The sequence below is a fragment of the Ambystoma mexicanum genome, chromosome 5p (genome assembly GCF_040938575.1).
Source record: "Ambystoma mexicanum isolate Mex_15411 chromosome 5p, UKY_AmexF1_1, whole genome shotgun sequence".
Classification (NCBI taxonomy): Eukaryota; Metazoa; Chordata; class Amphibia; order Caudata; family Ambystomatidae; genus Ambystoma; species Ambystoma mexicanum.
Genome location: NC_090930.1, coordinates 721696837 through 721714799, shown reverse-complemented (window position 1 = coordinate 721714799; position 17963 = coordinate 721696837). Strand labels below are relative to the sequence as shown.

The window sequence follows — 17963 nt, the reverse complement described above, 5'->3', positions numbered from 1 at the left end:
GTTCAAGCGAGGGAAAATGATATTCATAAAAAACCCTCAAACTTTGGTGGAAATAAGTGCTCAGTAGTAGAAGGTGGTTCCATCCAGGGACGTACTGAGACCATGGAGTAGTTCTGATGAGAGCAGTTCCACATGGTCGAGCCACCGAAGAGTGCGTAGAGCACAACGGGAAGCTCAGATGGAGCAAAGTTCAGGAGGATGTAGAATGGCGGAATGAAAGTAAGGAATGCATGAAAGGGAATTGAATGAGTAGGAAAAGGGGAAATTTTGGAGGCATCGAGGAAGGAACATTAGTACAGGAGAAAGAATACCTGTTGATAGGCAAGGTCCGACCAGCTCAGCATACTATTTCACAGTGGGAGGTTGTGTGTAAAATGCTGGGCACCATCTTGAAATAGACTAGACCACACAGACAAAAGCAGTCGATGTAGTGGAACAACGCTACACTGTCTCCAAAAGGACAATGGGGTGACAGTTCTGACAGAGCTGGCATTACTACCAGTGCAAGGTCCTTCCCTTCATCCTAATATCAGATTAGAGAGTGTTCTTGAAGTGCAGTAGAACATCTCAGGATTGTCGACAACAGGATGTTGGTAGTGACAAAGCTAGACACACAGTCTCTGATGTGGTGGTATTAGAAAGATTCTCCTGTCGGGTGTTCAAATTCAGAATCATATGATGCTTAAACAAACCCTGATGGCAGATTCTGTATGGAATGCTGGAAAGGAAAAATGGGTCAGATGAAAACGCAAGTTCGAATGGATTGTGTCCTCCAACGTATTCCTCATCTTTGACATGTAGTGTCCACAGCTCAGCTGCTTCGTAAATGTTTCGCCAGAGGGCGCCCTGTGTCGATGGCGTCGGGCCTATGTCCCTCGAAGGGTTCCATGTGTTAAAATTGTGGCAAAAATGGCTGTGGACACAAAATATTGCTGCAAAAAGGCTGTGGTTTTGCCGCCGCAATCCATGTAAAGGATGCGGGGGACACCCTCGGATCCATTATACCATTTAAGGGGATTGAGGGACACCCCTGCTTCCCTTGAATGGTGTAATGGGGTACACCTTTAACTGGTCAAACCACAGCAATTTTTTGTACAGGCAAAATATTTGCCGCAATTTTATCACTGCATACCCCTCGAAGGCCTCCGTCGAGGGTGACACCAGATGTTATAAGTACCACACATGTCGCCCGTTGCCTCAGTTCTGTTTTTTCCACAAACGTGTTTGCTTTGTGAAACTCGGCACACCTCGTACTTCTTAGTATTTGCTGTTGCGATTGCTCGTTCTCCAGCATGGGGTCTGGCATGGATTCACATGCTCATGAATATTCCCCGTCGTCAGGCTGGGAATCCTCGGTAAAGAAAAAACCAGTATCAGTTTCGTTTCTGATCTGTCTTTCGTAGTAATAACCAATCACTGGTCTCTGCGTCATACTGACCACAGCCAATGACTGCCCTCTACCTAAGCACCGCCTCTGGCAGCCATCTTCAGATTTTTACCGCACTTTCATGTGTTGGGATCCTCGTGCTATTGCTCTCGAGCGTTAGTGCTATTTTTTCACGTTTTTTCTCAAAAACTTCGTTTTTTCGGTCAAAAGAGCCTCAAGCTCCACCGACTCTCCATCCGATCAACGGGGACCCGTGTCGGATTCGTCTGCGCCCCTCAAGGGTGAAGATTTCGTCGAGCTACGCTTTTGGAGGACTCCAGAAGCTTCTCAGGCCCGGACATGGCCCAGGAGAAGGGAAGCTCGACGCCCGGAAAGCTGTTCAGGATCTGCCCTGGATGCCAGCTGCAGAACGTCTTTAAGGAGGACGAACACTCCTTTTGTCTCTACTGCTTACATGAGGACAAGACGCACGTGGAGAAGGACTGTGCGTTTTGCGGCAATATGTCGGAGCGGACCATGAAGGACCGCCATCAACGTCTCGCCAACTGGCTGGAAGGGAAGAGCCCGTCAGGCGAGAAGAAGAGGAAGAAATCCGAGCGGTCTTCTAAGACCTTTGAGGACGCCCCGGCGACGGGGGTCCAACACAAGGCCAAGCACCGCGAGTCCGCTGGCACCGGGAGCGCCGAACGGTCGGGCTCTACGGGCGCCAGGCAGGGCGCACCCTCCCCGGCACCATCAGCCACGAGCCAACGCTCTGGGTCGGGTAAGAGGAAGGGCGAGCACCCGGCGAAGCTCCTGGAGTGGCCCTGGTCGAGCTCGAAGGCCCCATCGGAGGGGGAGCGAGGCAGTGTCCCCGCCTCAAGGATAAGGCGGTGAGCGCACCTAAGGTGGTGAAGGCCTTAATCCATCCGGCCAAGCCCTCTATCGATACTGTCGCGGCGGCCCTGGCTCAGCCTGTGGAGGCTACACCAGTGGTGGCGACCTCGGGGCTCAGAGTCTCCCTGCCATCTCGGAGGGAGTCCTCTTTTGTGCCCATCGATAGGACCCCCGTGAAATCCCCGGCGGGTAAGAAAAAGGGGGGGCAGGGCGTCGTCATAGATTCGGCCTCAACCTCGGAGGAAGAGCTGATCGAGGTCTTAAGCCACAGCCTTGGCGTGGAAGAAGACCGGCCCGTCGGGATGGATCCCGACGCAGGTGACGACGACATCGTCGAGGGTGCCGACGGGGCCCCTGATCACCCGTCAGATTCCCCTCTGCCAGCGCCGCAAGACAACTCGGCGGCCATTTTGTTGGCTATACAGTCCTTATGCTCAGAGATAAGGACGAGACTACCGTTGCCGACGGAGGAACCTCTCCCGTCGGGGGATCCTGAACCGGGACCTTCTGGTGTTCCCCCGCCCAAGAAAAGAAGGATTCACCCTCCACCTCCTTTTCAGCCGTCGCGCCCCGTCCAGCCCTCCTCCCCGTCCACCCGAGGGGATGATACGGGGACTGACACGGCAGCGACGGGTACGGACGACGAGGTATACGACGAGGATCTACCGTCGTCACCTCCCACCAGGGCTTCTCCGCCCGACGAGATTGGATCGTTCCACTCCATGATCGCCAGGGCATCCGAGCTTTTCCAACTCTGCCCTGAGGAGAAGAAAAAGGAAGGATTCCTTTATCAACGGCGCAAGGCCAAGAGGAAGACGGTCCTCGCGGTGCCTCTACTGGACGACATTTGGGATGAGGGCCTCGCCCTCCTCAAGAACCCTTCCACGACGCCAGCTAGAAGAGACCGGTACGAGAAGAAGTACCGGGTCCCGGACGCGGCCCCCCTGTGCCTCCGGGCGCAGCCTACCCCGGACTCCAACGTCTCCGCGGCGGCCAGGAAGAAAGCGGGGGGGGGTGCGGCCTCCACATCGACTTCCCCACCGGACGGCGAGGGAAAGAAATTGGACGCTATGGGACGCAGGGTCACCTCGTCTGCAGCGACGACGATTAAAGCGGCCAACGCCTTGGCTATCGTGGCCCGCTACGACAGGGAGCTATGGTACAAACTGGCTCCCCTGCTGGACTTCCTACCGGACGACAAGAGGGCGGATGCCCTGGAGATCCTACAGGAAGGTGAGGTGGCGTCGGACCACGCCATCACTATTGCGACGGACATCGCCGACACTGGGTTTCGCCAGTTGGGCAACGGCGTGTGCCTTAGGCGGCGTGGATGGCTCAAGGCTACGGACTTCCGTCAAGACGTACAGACCAGAGTCCTGGACATGCCGTTCGATGGGAACAACCTGTTTGGGAAAACAGTGGACGATTCCCTTCAGGCCATTAAAGCGGACACTGAGACGGCCCGGGCCCTTGGGGTTCTGCAGCAACGACGGACGCCCTTTCGGAGCAGCGGAGGCAAGGGCGCCTCCAAAGGTTCCGGCGGCGGTTTCTCCACCTACCGTCAAGCGGCCCGCTCGTCGTCTCAGGAGGCCTACAGAGGACGAGGCAAGTCTGGCGGACCCCGCCGTCGTCGCCAAGGAGGTCAAGGCGGCAAAGCCTCGTCGAAACAGGATTGAACCGGCCGTGGAGTCGGGCCCCCACCGAAGCACCCCGGTGGGAGGCCGGCTGGCGAGCTTCGTCAGCGTGTGGGAGTCCATCTCCACCGACCGTTGGGTGCTGGACGCCTTAGCCCGGGGCCACGCGCTCGAGTTTCAAAGAAGGTGCCCGCGGGTCCCCCCCGTGGCCAGGAAAGAGCTTCACGTCCCTCAGCTTCTCCTGGAGGTAAAGGCGATGCTCAGGAAGGGCGCCATCGAACTCGTCCCAAAGAGGCTTCGGGGCTCCGGAGTTTACTCGAGATACTTCCTCGTGAAGAAGAAGACGGGAGGATGGCTCCCCATCCTAGACCTGCGACGTCTGAACAAGTTCATCAAGGCGCAGAAGTTCCGGATGGGCACCCTCCAGCACGTCCTGGGGCAGCTGGAGGAAGGAGACTTCCTGTCGTCGTTGGATTTGGAGGATGCCTACTTCCATATTCCCATCCTAAAGGGGCACCGAAAATTCCTCAGGTTTGTGGTCCAAGGGCGTCATACCAGTTCAAAGCCCTCCCCTTCGGACTACGGTCGGCACCCAGGGTATTCACCAAGTGCCTTGCACCGGTGGCGGCGCAGCTGCGCCGCGAGGGGATCCACGTCTACCCCTACCTGGACGACTGGCTCATCCGAGCCAAGACGAGGGAGCTCGCCGTGGAGCACACGGCAAGGACCGTCCAACTTCTCACGGACCTGGGATTCTCCGTGAACTACGCCAAGTCCCACCTGGTACCCGCGCAAAACGCACTGTTTCTGGGAGCGAAGCTCGACACAGTGTCCCTTCTGGCCTCCCCGTCGGAGGAAAGGACCAGGTCCATCCTGGGCAAGGTACAGCGGATGTTGGTTTCCGACGCGGCCAAGTTGAGTTCCATCAAGTCCCTCCTCGGAATGATGTCTTCTTGCATCTACCTCATTCCCATGTGCAGGCTCCGGATGCGCCCGTTGCAGGAGTTCCTGGACGCGCGCTGGATCCAAACGACGGGCGGCTTCGAGGAGAGGATCACACTCGACGAGAGTTTCCGCCGAGCGGTCCGGTGGTGGGGCAACCGCGCGCATCTGACGGCGGGCATGGACTTCCAGACCACCAGGAGACAGTGACCACGGATGCCTCCCTGGAAGGGTGGGGAGCGCACACCGAAAATCTGCACGCGAGAGGCCTTTGGCTCCCGACGGAGAAGTCCCTCCATTTCAACATCCTGGAGCTCCGTGCAGTGTTCTGGGCCCTCAGGTCCTTCCTTCCGTCCCTCAAGGGCAAGGTGGTGAGGATCTTCACCGACAACACCACCACCATGTTTTATATCAGGAAACAGGGCGGGAACCAGGTCCCCAGCGCTGTCCAAGGAGGCGCAGGACCTGTGGCATTGGGCCGTCGCCCAAAGGATGTTTCTGGTGCCGTTTCATCTGGCAGGGATAAAAAACACCATCGCCGACTCACTCAGCAGGGAGCTGCGCTCGTGCCACGAGTGGGAACTACGGCAGGATCTAGTGGATCGCCTCTTCCGACGGTGGGGCACACCCCAGATCGACCTGTTCGCGACGGCGACGAACTCCAAGTGCCGGAGGTTCGCCAGCAGGTTTCCCCAGGCGAGGAGCATGGGCGATGCTTTCTCGTTCCCCTGGGAGGGCCTGTTCCTCTACGCGTTCCCTCCTTTGCCACTGCTAATCCGGCTCGTCAACCAGCTCAAGAGGTCACGGTGCAGGATGATCCTCGTCGCACCTGCGTGGCCGAGGCAGATATGGTTCCTGGACCTTCTGGACTTGTCAGCGTCCCCGCCAATCAAGCTGCCGGTGGACGCGGATCTACTCTCCAGGGAAGGAGGCGCCATCCTCCACCACGACCCGAAATCGCTGAACTTGCAGGCCTGGCTCCTGCAGCGCTAGAGTTTGGAGGATACAACATACCGGCCGACTGCAGAGAGGTTCTTGCAAAGGCCAGGGCGTCCTCGACTCTTAAATGCTACGGACACAAATGGAAGAGGTTCTCTGTCTGGTGCCACGCACAGAAGATTAACCCTCTACGGATTACGGCTCCCCAGGTACTGCCGTACCTGCTGACGCTGGCCAAAGCTGGACTGGCACACGCGTCCATCAAGATTCATCTTGCTGCGATCTCCCGATACACCAGAACCACGGGCCGGACGTCCTTGTGGTCTCATCGTCTGGTGAAAGAGTTCATGAAGGGACTGTTCAGATCGTTCCCCCCGGTGAAGGCTCCGGCCCCGGTGTGGGAGCTCAACGTGGTGCTGACCAAGCTCATGGGACCTCCGTTCGAGCCTCTGCACTCGGCCCCGTTGAAGTTTCTGTCGTGGAAAACAGCGTTTCTTGTGGCCATCACCTCCGCACGACGGGTGGGAGAGATCCAGGCCCTTTCCTGCAAGGCCCCGTACTTGACTTTTCACGACACGAGGGTAGTGCTCAGAACGCACCCCTCCTTCATGCCCAAGGTACCGTCGGACTTCCATCTCAACGAACCCTTGGTGTTGCCTGTGTTCTTCCCGTCGCCTTCGTCGCCGGCTGAGAGGACTTTGCACTCGCTGGATGTGGCTAGAGCGCTGAAGTTCTACGTGGACCGCACTAAGTGTTTTCGGAAGACGTCACAACTCTTTGTGAACTTTGGACCTGTCAATCAGGGGAAGGCTCTCTCGAAGGCTTCCATTTCCAGATGGCTCTCCGGCTGTATCATGTACTGTCATCGGTTGGCAAACCGACCGCTGCCTGGCCGTCCGAGAGCCCATTCCACCAGAGCGATCGCAGCTACCACGGCGTTCCTTTCTGGTGTGCCCCTGCTGGACATATGCAGGGCTGCTACGTAGAGGTCGACGCACACCTTCACGAAATTCTACTGCGTCGATCGGGATTCCAGGGAGGAGTCCAGGGTCGGCCAAGCAGTGCTGCGCAACCTGTTCGCCTGAGGTGAGCCTGGTGAGGAGGTAAGATGCTTAATGTTGAGTTTGATGTACTGCTTAATGTTGAGCCTTTGCCACCTCCCGTGGTTGTGCATGTGTGTACTGCTATGTATTCTTTATTCATGAGCATGTGAATCCATGCCAGACCCCATGCTGGAGAAGGAACAAGTTACTTACCTGTAACTTTTGTTCTCCAGCATGGGTCTGGCATGGATGCACATGCGAACCCTCCCGCCTACCCCTCTGCGGCTCTTCACTTGGTCATACTGCCACTTCACGTGCTTCCAAATCTGAAGATGGCTGCCAGAGGCGGTGCTTAGGTAGAGGGCAGTCATTGGCTGTGGTCAGTATGACGCAGAGACCAGTGATTGGTTATTACTATGAAAGACAGATCAGAAACAAAACTGATACTGGTTTTTTCTTTACCGAGGATTCCCAGCCTGACGACGGGGAATATTCATGAGCATGTGAATCCATGCCAGACCCATGCTGGAGAACAACAGTTACAGGTAAGTAACTTGTTCCATATGTCTTCGTCTTCCACTCCGACGATGCCTCGGTCTGTGTTCAAGAAATGCCGGGACTGCGGCTACAAGATGTCCATCACGGATCTGCATTGTCTGTCTGTGGTGCCTTGGGGGCCAAGACACATACATGCTCCAAGTGCCAGTCGATGACTGGAAAGGCATTGCGGGAATGAAGGGGGAAGCTCAATGTAGGCAAGGTTTTCAAGCCCCATGAGTCCCGACCTGCTGGTCCCTCAAGAGATGACTCTCCTCAGAGGAAGGCCAAACATTCAAGGTCCCAGAGTGATTCCCGCCACTCGTCCTCATCGAAGCGCTCGAGGAGAAGGCACCGCCGGTCGCCTTCCTCGTCATCTTCAGGCGGCACCCCCGAGAGGGTGAGTTGTCCATCCAAGCATTCAACGCCTGCTGAGTAGGAAGCTTTCCACGCGGAAATGCTTAACATTTTCGAAAAGCAGGGCAATGCCCCGTCTGCGCCTTCTGATGAAGCCTGCAGGGAACGGTCTCTGCCAGATACTCACGCTTTCGAGCCAGAGTAAATGGCATGATCCACATCTGGAGCCTTCGAGGCCTCGTCCGGACAAGGTATCCAAGGATCGATCGAGACGTACAGAGAGGTCAGTTTTTTGTATAACTGATTGCAGTCCTTGCTGGCTTTTTCTTCCTAATTTGGCGATTTATAAGTGCAAAGTTTAGTTATTCATTTACCTAGATGCTGCACCCTTAAGTGTATATTGCGGCTGCTGCAATATTTTATTCAAATTATCTTTTTTAAGAAAACACTTATATAGAGTGCGCTTCTGGCAAGAAACAGTATCGTCACACCAACAAGTTTACTTCTTAGATAGCATTTATTTTTTGCATTAGTATCATGCACTTTCCTTCTTCATACATTAGTTCGCATACTAGTACATTTTTTCTCTCTTCATACATTGATTTGCATACTAGTATAGAGAATGAGAGAGAAAAAATATACTAGGATGCGAATCAATGTATGAAGAGAGAAAAAATTACTAGGATGCGAACTAATGTATGAAGAAGGAAAGTGCATGATACTAATGCAAAAAATAAATACTAAGAAGTAATCTTGTTGGTGTGACGATACTGTTTCTTGCCAGAAGCGCACTCTATATAAGTGTTTTCTTAAAAAAGAGAGGTCACGGTCTTCGTCTCCAGCAAAACCAACCAAAGCATCGAAGCCATCGACTCCTTCGATGCCACGCCAGTCGATAGTGCCTGTCGGGTCCTCCACCCCGGTCAGACCAACTATGCTTTCTGCGCCGTTGTCGACACTGACGCCATCTGCGCCAATTTTGCCGGTGCAGCCCCTGGTAACGGTGGATCCTCCAAAAAAGGCGGTGTCGAAGTTGACGACTTTGAAACCTCTGGCTATTCTATTTGAGAAAAGGTGTACTCCTTTGCCAAAGAGACTTTTTTTAAGTCTCTGCACTCCATTTTTGTGGAGGATGAGCATTCTGAGGAGGATGATGCTCCTTTTGGTGTCCAGTTTGGGACTCCTAATGTGCCAAAATGCCTCATCTCGGAGGAGAGGAGGAGAGTAGGATGTAGGGTCTTTGTGATACCTTGAATAATGCCAGTGTTACAGACACTTCTCCTGAGCTGGAGTTCGGCAATCCTGACCCGGTGGAGCATGCCGACTCCTCTTACAGATGCCGTATGTCGAGAGTTTGGGAGTATTTGGTCTGGTCCAGGCCTATTACTAATTATGATCAGGATGATTTTACGGACATTTTGGATCAGGGTCCTTCTTCAGATCCCATTTTGCCGTTTCATGTGGCTTTGCAGAACAGGGTGGCCAGAAATTGGGAAACCCTGGAGACTAATCCAGCGGTGAACAAGTCTTTGACAAGAAAATACTGCTTTTCCAGTAGCAACCCCGGCTAACTGTCATCTCACCCCACAGAGTCTGGTGTTTCAGGCAGCCACGGCTACCTCGAAACAGGCTGCATACCCTACCATACCTGCAGATAGGGACGACAAGCGCCTGGAGGGGCGCGCAAGGTGTTTTCGGCTGGGAGTATGGGGTTGAAGGCAGTCAACTCCATTTGTGCCTGTGCTAGATACTCGTACACTCTTAGGCGTCTGAGCATATTCCCGAAGGGGAGGAAAGGTAGTGCTTCCTAGCTCTTGTTAAGGACGGCAAGGAAGCCATATGTGAATCCCTTCAGTCTGGGTTGGATGTTGCAGACAGTGTCAGCTGGTCCATGGCTAAGAGCACCGTAATACGCAGGTTTGCGTGGTTGCGGAAGTCAGGTTTTGCACCAGATGTGCAGGCTAGACTTCTGAACATGCCATTTGACGGGTCTCACCATTTCGGCAGCAAGGCTGACGAGAGCCTTGAGAAGCTGCAGACCTCTAAGGCAGCCGCCAAGTCTTTGGGCGCCGCTGTCCGGTAGCCTCAGCCTTTTTGTCCTAGCAGACGGCAATGGAGGGGTAGATCTTTTCGCTACTACTCGTCATTTGGAAGGGTGAGTGGAATGGCCAGTCAAAGAGGTCAACGTAAGTTTGCTCGTAGTGGACGAGTTAGAGGTGCCAAAGCCGCTCAAGCATCAGCCTCTTTGCCATCAGGCTCTGCTACTGTTGCTTCAAAACCGCTCTGAGGCCTTCCGTCACAGCACACCTGTGGGGGACAGGCTGTCTCAGCATCTATTAGAATGGCAAGCCATTACTTCAGATGCTTGGGCTCTGGAAACAATAGCCTACTGCCTTCCTTTTCTGCGGAAGCCTAACAACAATCCACCAGGAGTACACTCTTTGAGGGTTCCAGATCCGCTCCTTGTGCAGGAAATATTAACCCTGCTAGAGAAAGGTGCTAAAGAACCAGTGCCTGTAGCAGAGAAGGGCTGGTACTCCCCTTTATTTTTTGATTCCCAAAAAGGACGGGGGACTGAGACCCATCTTGGACTTGAGATACTTGAACAAGTTCCTTAGGAAGCACAAGTTCAAGATGGTCACTCTTTCTCAGTTCCTTCAGGCCCTCCAACTTCAGGATTGGTTGGTGCCATTGGACCTTCAGGATGCTTGTTTTCATGTGCCGATCCATCTCAAGCACAGGAAATACCTGAGGTTTGCTGTTGGCGGCTCGCACTTTCAGTTTCGAGTCCTGCCATTCGAGTTGACCTCTGCCCGGGGGGATTCACCAAGCTGATGGGTGGTAGTGGCAGCACATGTCAGGAGATGGGGGGAGGGAGGGAGATTCACGTCTACCCCTACCTGGACGATTGGCTGATCAGGGCAGGTTCTCCCAAACAGGCCTTGGGTCATCTCAACGTTGCCTGTCACTCCCTTCACAGACTGGGCTTCTCACTCAATTTCAAGAAGTCCCATATGACACCTTCCCAACAGCTCCAGTACATCGGGGCTGACTTAGATACGTCCTTGGAAGTGCTTGCCACCCAAACTGAGGGCTCAAAACATTCTCCAGATGGTAACCAAATTTCAGAATGCCAAGAGTTTTCCGACCTTCAAATTCTTAAGGTTACTCTGCCTCATGGCATCCTACATTTTTCTGGTGCCAGAGGCCCGTCTGAGAATGAGGTCCCTTCAATGGGCGCTCAGGATCAATGGTCCCAATTCTAAGGCAAGATGTCGGATCACCCTCAGGTTCCGGTCAGGGTGTCACAGGATCTTCTGTGGTGGGTCTGTGTAGAAAACCTCATGAAGGGAGAACCTTTTTGACAGTCATGGCCAGAGATGTAACTGTGGTGACGGACGCTTCCCTCCGAGGGTGGGGAGCGCACGCCAACGATCTGACCGTCAGCGGTCGTTGATATCCATCGGAGTCCAAACTACACATCAATCTTTTGGATCTGAGAGCAATCGGGCTAGCACTGAAGGCTTTCCTGCTGTGTGTACGGGCGAAGAATGTCCTGATAATGACGGACAACACGGTGGCCATGCATTACCTTAACAAGAGAGGTGTAGGGTCACTACCACTGTGCAGAGAGGCAATGCAGCTCAGGTTTTGGGCAATTCAAGAAGGAATCTCACTGGCGGCAGTTCATCTGGCTGGGGAGGAGAACACGGCGGCGGACGCTCTGAGCAGGCAGAGCGCAGTCTCCCATGAGTGGGAAATAGCTCAGGAAGTCCTTCAAGAGGTCTCTTCCTTTTGGGGAACCCCACAGGTGGATCGGTTCGTGAATGCTGCCAACCGGAAGTGCGAGCAGTACTGATCAAGGGAATTTTCTCCGAGAGGAGCTCTAGGAGACGCGTTAGTGGTGGATTGGGAATTCCCGCTACTGTATGCATTTCCTCCATTTCCCCGTCATTCCTCAAGTTCTCAGGAGGTTAAGATGGTTCGGGACTCGCATGATCCTGCTGGCTCTGGATTGGGCAAGGAGAGTGTGGTACCCGGACCTTCTGGACATGCCGATGCGTCTTCCCCAAAGAGACCCCCTTCTTCATCCAGAGGTCAAGACTCTCAACCTTCATGCATGGTTTCTGAAATGTTGAGATACAAGGATTGGGACCTCCCTGATGATGTAATGGAGGTGTTGCTTTCGGACGGGCGGCCGGCAACAAAGTCTCTGTATCGTTGCTGTTGGAATAAGTTCTGCGACTGGTGCATAGAAAAGAATGGTAATCCTTTTTCATGTTTGACTCTGGATGTTCTATCATTTTTGCTTTCTTAAGCCCACAAGGGTTTTCAGTTGGTGCTCTCAATCTTTAAGCGCTCATCCGAGGAATGTTCTTATTTTAAGATTCCTTTGGTTACTCAATTTCTAAAAGGGCTCACAAATGTGTTCCTGCTTTCACCATTTCAGGTTTCTGTTTGGGACCTTAACTTGGTCTTAATGTTTCTGATGGGTGTTCCATTTGAACCATTGCACTTGTGTCTATTGAGCTTCTTAACATTTAAGACCTTTCTATTGGTTGCTCTTACATCTGCATGAGCGAGTTGCAGGCACTTTTTTCCAAGCCACCCTTTGCTGTATTCTACAAGGACAGGGTTATGTTGTCCAACCCTCCTTTCTACTTAGGGTAGTTTCGGACTTTCATTTGAGTCCGAAAATTGTGCTACCTGCCTTCTATCCCCCTCTGCATCCTACTAAGGAAGAGAAAAGGCTTCATATGTTGGAGAGCTTTGAGGTTTTATATTTCTATAATGTCCAAGGTGTGAGTGGACGACCAGCTCTTTGTGGGGTATACCGGGCACAAGCTAGGGCAGGCTCTGTCTAAACAGACCGTGTCTAGGTGGATCATCCTCACTATTTCTGAATGCTATACTTTAACGGGCAAGGTCCCTCCTGAGTGCTTGCGTGCTCATTCAACCAGAGGCATTGCTACGTCGACAGCCCTTCAAAGGGGTGTTCCGATTAAGTACATATGTCATGCTGCAACGTGGTCTTCGATACACACGTTTATTAAGCATTATTCCCTGGATACTTAGAATGCTCAGGATGTGGCGTTTTGGTAAGGCAGTGCTTTACTCTGCCCTTTAATGTCTTTACCAAATTCTTCACCCTCCTCCACTCATGGATACTGCTTTGGGAGTCTGTCAAAGATGAGGAATACATTGGAGGACACAATCCATTCAAAGAACAAATTACTTACCCCTGGTAACGTTGTTTCGATTGGATGTTCCTCCAATGTATTCCTCATCGCCCTCCCAGCCTACCCCTCTGTAGAATTTCCCATGCTATTACAGCTTTCGTTCCAACAAGGCTGAGTATGGTCATGTGGTGGCCATTTCTGCTACACGAGGAGGGGGGGACCAGAACTAAGGCAACGAGCACCCTGCCTGCTACTTATGACATCCGATGACGTCACCCTCGATGGAGGCCTTCGAGAGACATTGACTCGACACCATCCAACGCAGGTCGCCCTCTGCCGAAACATTTCCAAAGCAGCCGAGCTGTGGACACTACATGTCATAGATCAGGAATAAGTTGGAGGAACAACCAGTTGAAAGAATGTTATCAGGGGTAAGTAACCTGTTCTTCTGTGGTCCGAATATTTACAAAATTCTAGCTCTATTGGTACTACATCTAGCCCGCATGGATTTTATTCCCTCAATCGGAACATATCCCATTTTGCCACTTTCAGACAATATGACTTTGACGTGTTACCTGCACTCAAATCACTTGGCATTGATTATTGGCAACACAATGGACACATATGCCTGTGCACTTGCCGAGAGAACCAACCGTTCAAACTGATTTCCTCGACACTTACTTCAAAAAAGAGGAGTGAGTAATACCAAGTTCTAAATAATATCGATACGTAGAGGTAAACTGATATTGGTGACTTTCCAAACTGGATGGAAATGTAGTTTTCATAAATTAGTTAAGCATTTTTTGTTTTTCCTCCGATGGCTCTGCTTGCCCAGGTGATCAAGCAATGGAAGTACAGAAGGATAATGATCCAGTCAGATCCTGGCCCCACCACCAGTGGTATTCAGACAATTTTTATCTGTCAATCTAGCTGCCTCTGGAGCTACTGCGTGATTCCTGTTCAGTATGAATTGTTCAGTGTGAAATCACAGCCTGCAGTTGGTAAACAGGACTTACTGGACAAGTACATCCGCTTCAGTCTTCCTTAGAGCTGCATGTGCGTCCTGAAATAAGCAAGACAACCATCCACTAGAACATCCTATGCCTTTAAGTTGAAGAGGCTCAATCTGTGATGCCAAAATGTTCAAATCCAATGACACGTCTAGAAGAAAGAGCACTACCAGAAGAACATTTGGCATCCATCTGTGCTTACAGAAAGCATCCCTCTCAAGGGTCGTACTTTTGCGGTCCCTGTGATTTTCTTTTTTTTAAAAAAAACATTTTTTATTTGCTTTGACGGCCTAAAGAAAATCTATCCTCCAGTTAGACGTCTCGCTTTCCCCCATGGCAAATGCAAATTGTTTTGGCACATTTAATGGGCCACTAATGAGCGAATGCACACATCACACTCGCACATCTTGGTGGAGGATTTCGATGTTAAACAGTTTCATTACCATCTTTTCCCCATATCCATCGACTCCAGAGGTGAGGCCTCTTCACACTCTGAAAAGAACACACTGGACAAACATTAGAAAGTCAAAGCAAGCGTTTGTCATTTATGCAGCAGATAGGACAAGGTTCCCAATGAGTAAGCAATGAATTGCTGGTCAACCAGTAGCCTGCAATACTCTGTGTTATCAGTAGGTGGACCATTGCTTTAAGCTGTTTTAGCAATTTGAAAAGATGCTACTTGGCAATCCATCCATACCTTTGCAGAATATTGTTTTGATTCTAATGCTTGTGCCGAGTGTGCCAGGCATCCCTTATTAATTTGTTTGGTTTAATGCTCTGCGGTGTTGCTTTTCCTTTTTGCCACCATTGAGTCCTTTTCCTCCTGCTCCCTTCCCAACTCTGATGGTAGGAATGGGCTTTTCAATGTTAATAAATAATCCAGACTCCTTTCTGCAGAAAGAAAGGTTACTTAATTGTAATACTATGTCTCCATTATGGGTACCTTAATTACATTCATAAATAACCAGTCTGCCTAAAATGAAGTCCAAGATGGAAAAATGATTGCCCAATGCAAAGTTATTTTTTTCCAATAGTCCACATTTGTTGAGTGTCTTGGTAATTGCCAAGTGGTCAGACATGTGTTATGGTTTGCATTGCTGGTATAGGGTCTTCAGCCATTTCTATTTGTTTTTCCAAGTTACATTTCATGGAAAGAGCTCTGATGGCATTTAAAGTGATGGCATTATGAATTGAACCTGGCCAACTGTACCTTTTTACTACTGAAAGTTTTAGTAATTATAGGGTGTTCCTTAGCCCAGAATTGGTATCCATCGAAACACGTTCTCTTGGGTGTATAACTGAGCAGCTTTGATGTCTTGACTAGTGATGACATTTTCTAGATGAAAGGCTGCCTATTCGTCACATGAGTTGGTAGTATAGGGCTGGCCAGGTCCTCGGGATTTGTAACATCAGCTAGAACCTTGAATAGTTCTTCAAGATTATGGTGATCCTGGTTGCAATCTATTGATATGCAGCTTTAGTCATTAATTTAGCAGTTGGTTGGCTTACATATCTACTTTTTTTTTATATAGGATGCTAATCTCTTATCTGTTTTAATTTGAGAACATATGTTAAAGTTTGTTTTGCCCTGTTGTAAGCCCTTAGTTATTATTGGCACATTTGCAATGATTTTTCATTATTATTGGCACATTGGCACAAATATATCTCAATTGTCACCCATTCAGGTAATGAAATTGTGTAGATGTCCGTTTTAAGGACAAATGCTTTATTGTGCAGCATTGAATGTAAAGCACAAATCTACGGTGGTTCTCTGCACCCCACACACAGTCCAAGTCGATATTTGTTGGCAACTAAACTGACCTTTTTTTAATTACTTATTCAGAGGAGCATTGCTATGTTTAACTGCATTCTCAGAGCTGAGATAGACAAAAAACTATACTTTAGAAGCAAGATGTAAGTTGAGAGAAAGAGTACAATACTTAATCAGAGAAACTATGTAACCTAATTCTTTTGACATTTTAGGGATTGTTTTCAAAGAATGGAAAGAAGGTGCCATCACACAGAAAGAAGGAATACTATGAAAAAAAGGTTTTAGATGCTAAACAAAGAGGAAAAGAGCAAAACAAGGTAATCCATATGACAGTTCAGGCGATATTTGTAATGGTGGTGATGTTTAATTCCTTATTTATTTTCATTAAAAAGTTGTAGAACCACCTTGTCGAAGCCACAACATTTTAATATTGCACCAATAAAATCATAAACTTATTTCTAAAGTCCTATTGAATGCTTTTCCATTCATTCAATGCACGTTGTCAGATGGACAGAACCCCCTTCTCGCTCCCGTTTTAAGGTGACAAGAATTACCGAAACACTACTTCGAGGGGATTGGGTCCTCCGACGTATTCCATATCTATGACAGGCAATGTCCACAGCTGAGCTGCTTCGGAAAATCTTTGGCGCCTGCGTCGATGACGTCGATGCGCCGTCCCCGAGGACCTCTTCCGACGGCCGACGTCACCCGATGTGATAAGTAGGACACACAACGCCCATAGCCTCAGTTCTGTTTTTTCCGCGAACGTGTTCGCTTCGTGAATCTCGGTACGCCTCGACTCGTTGGAGTTTGCGGTTTTCTATTCTCGGTTCGTTGATCCTGTTCGGTTTGTTGTGAAGACCTGTTCGTGGCGATGTCTTCCTCATCTTCGACCCCGCGTCCGGGCTTCAAGAACTGCAGGGACTGTGGGTCCAAGATGTCGGTCACGGACTTGCACAACGCCTGCCTCTGGTGCCTCGGGGAGGCCCACGATGCGGACGACTGTGTCGACTGCCAGTCGCTCACTGCAAAGGCCTTGCGGGAACGCAAGAAGAAGCTGTCGGTAGGCCGGGTGTCTAAGCCCCGGAAGTCGAGGTCTGCGGGGCTTTCGACCGATGACTCGAGGGGTGACTCTCCGCGTCGTCGTCGGAAGTCTGGTGGGTCTCCTTCCAGGAGTCGGTATCGCCACTCCTCCGCCTCTTCTAGGCATTCCCGGAAGCGCCTTCATAGGTCGCCTTACCCGTCCTCTTCCGAGGACTCCGCCCGTCGGCGGGTCACTTATCCCTCCATGCAAGCGACACCGGAGGAATGGGCTTCCTTCGGGAAGCAGATGCTAGCGATTCTGGAATCGCAGGGCACCGGTCCATCCGCGCCTCCGAGTGGGGTCGGACGGCACCGGTCGAGAGACACCGCCCGTACGCCTTCGGGCGCGGGTGGTTGGCACGGCTCGCGGGAAAGTTCCCGCTCGGACAAGGGTAGCCGTTCTCGCCATGCCCGTTCCAGGTCCCGGTCCTCGACGCGCTCGAGACCGCGTGATCCTGTGCCGTCTTCGAATAAGACGTCGACGCCTGTGGCGCCGAATTCGTCGACGATTTCTCTCGAGGCTCCGCCTCAGAGGGGGTTGTCGATGCCGTCGGCACCCAGGTTGTCGAGAGACACGCTCGGAGCTCCGGCTTCGAGGACTGTCGACGCCGTCGATGCTGGCGGCGCTGCAGCTGATGTCGACGCCGATTCGCTTGACGTCGGCGCCTTTTCTGTCGACGCCGACTTGTTCGGCGCCCTCGACACCTTTTGACGCGGTAGTGTCGGAGGGGCCCCGTGGCATGGGATTTGCCCCTAGAAAGGCTATGGCTATGGCTAAGGTCCGGCACTGCTTTGGTCCGCAGAGGTCTTCCTCTCCCCGCCTGGAGTACATTTCAGAGGGTGATGAAGGCTCTGATGGCGGCCTGGTTCCGGTTACGGTTCCAGATGACCTTATCTCGGGCCATAGCCAGTTTGATGACCTGAGGCAGTCGCTGCATGATGCCAGTGGACTGGGCACCTCTCCGGAGGTGGAGTTTTGTTGGCCGGAGCCTGGCACTCATGCCGATTCTTCCTATTGGCGCCTTATGTCTCGGGTTACCGAGTACTTGGGTTGGTCAGCTCCCCCAGGGGAGTTCGTTCAGGATGATCTCACGGACGTCCTTGATCTCGGTCCACACACTGACCTGGTTTTGCCTTTTCATATGGCTCTGCAGAGAAGGGTGGCGGCGGCTTGGACTGCTCTGGAGAGTCTCCCGGCAGTGGG

At 51.6% G+C, this 17963-nt stretch overlaps 1 protein-coding gene across 1 annotated transcript in view; it reads left to right on the top strand.

Moving 5' to 3' along the window:
* LOC138480573 (uncharacterized) overlaps positions 1-17963 on the top strand; it is an 878042-nt gene that overhangs the window by 853574 nt on the left and 6505 nt on the right. The window contains exon 7 of the mRNA XM_069612298.1: positions 15889-15993. Coding sequence (XP_069468399.1) covers positions 15889-15993 — 105 coding nt within the window. The remainder of the gene's footprint in view (positions 1-15888; positions 15994-17963) is intronic.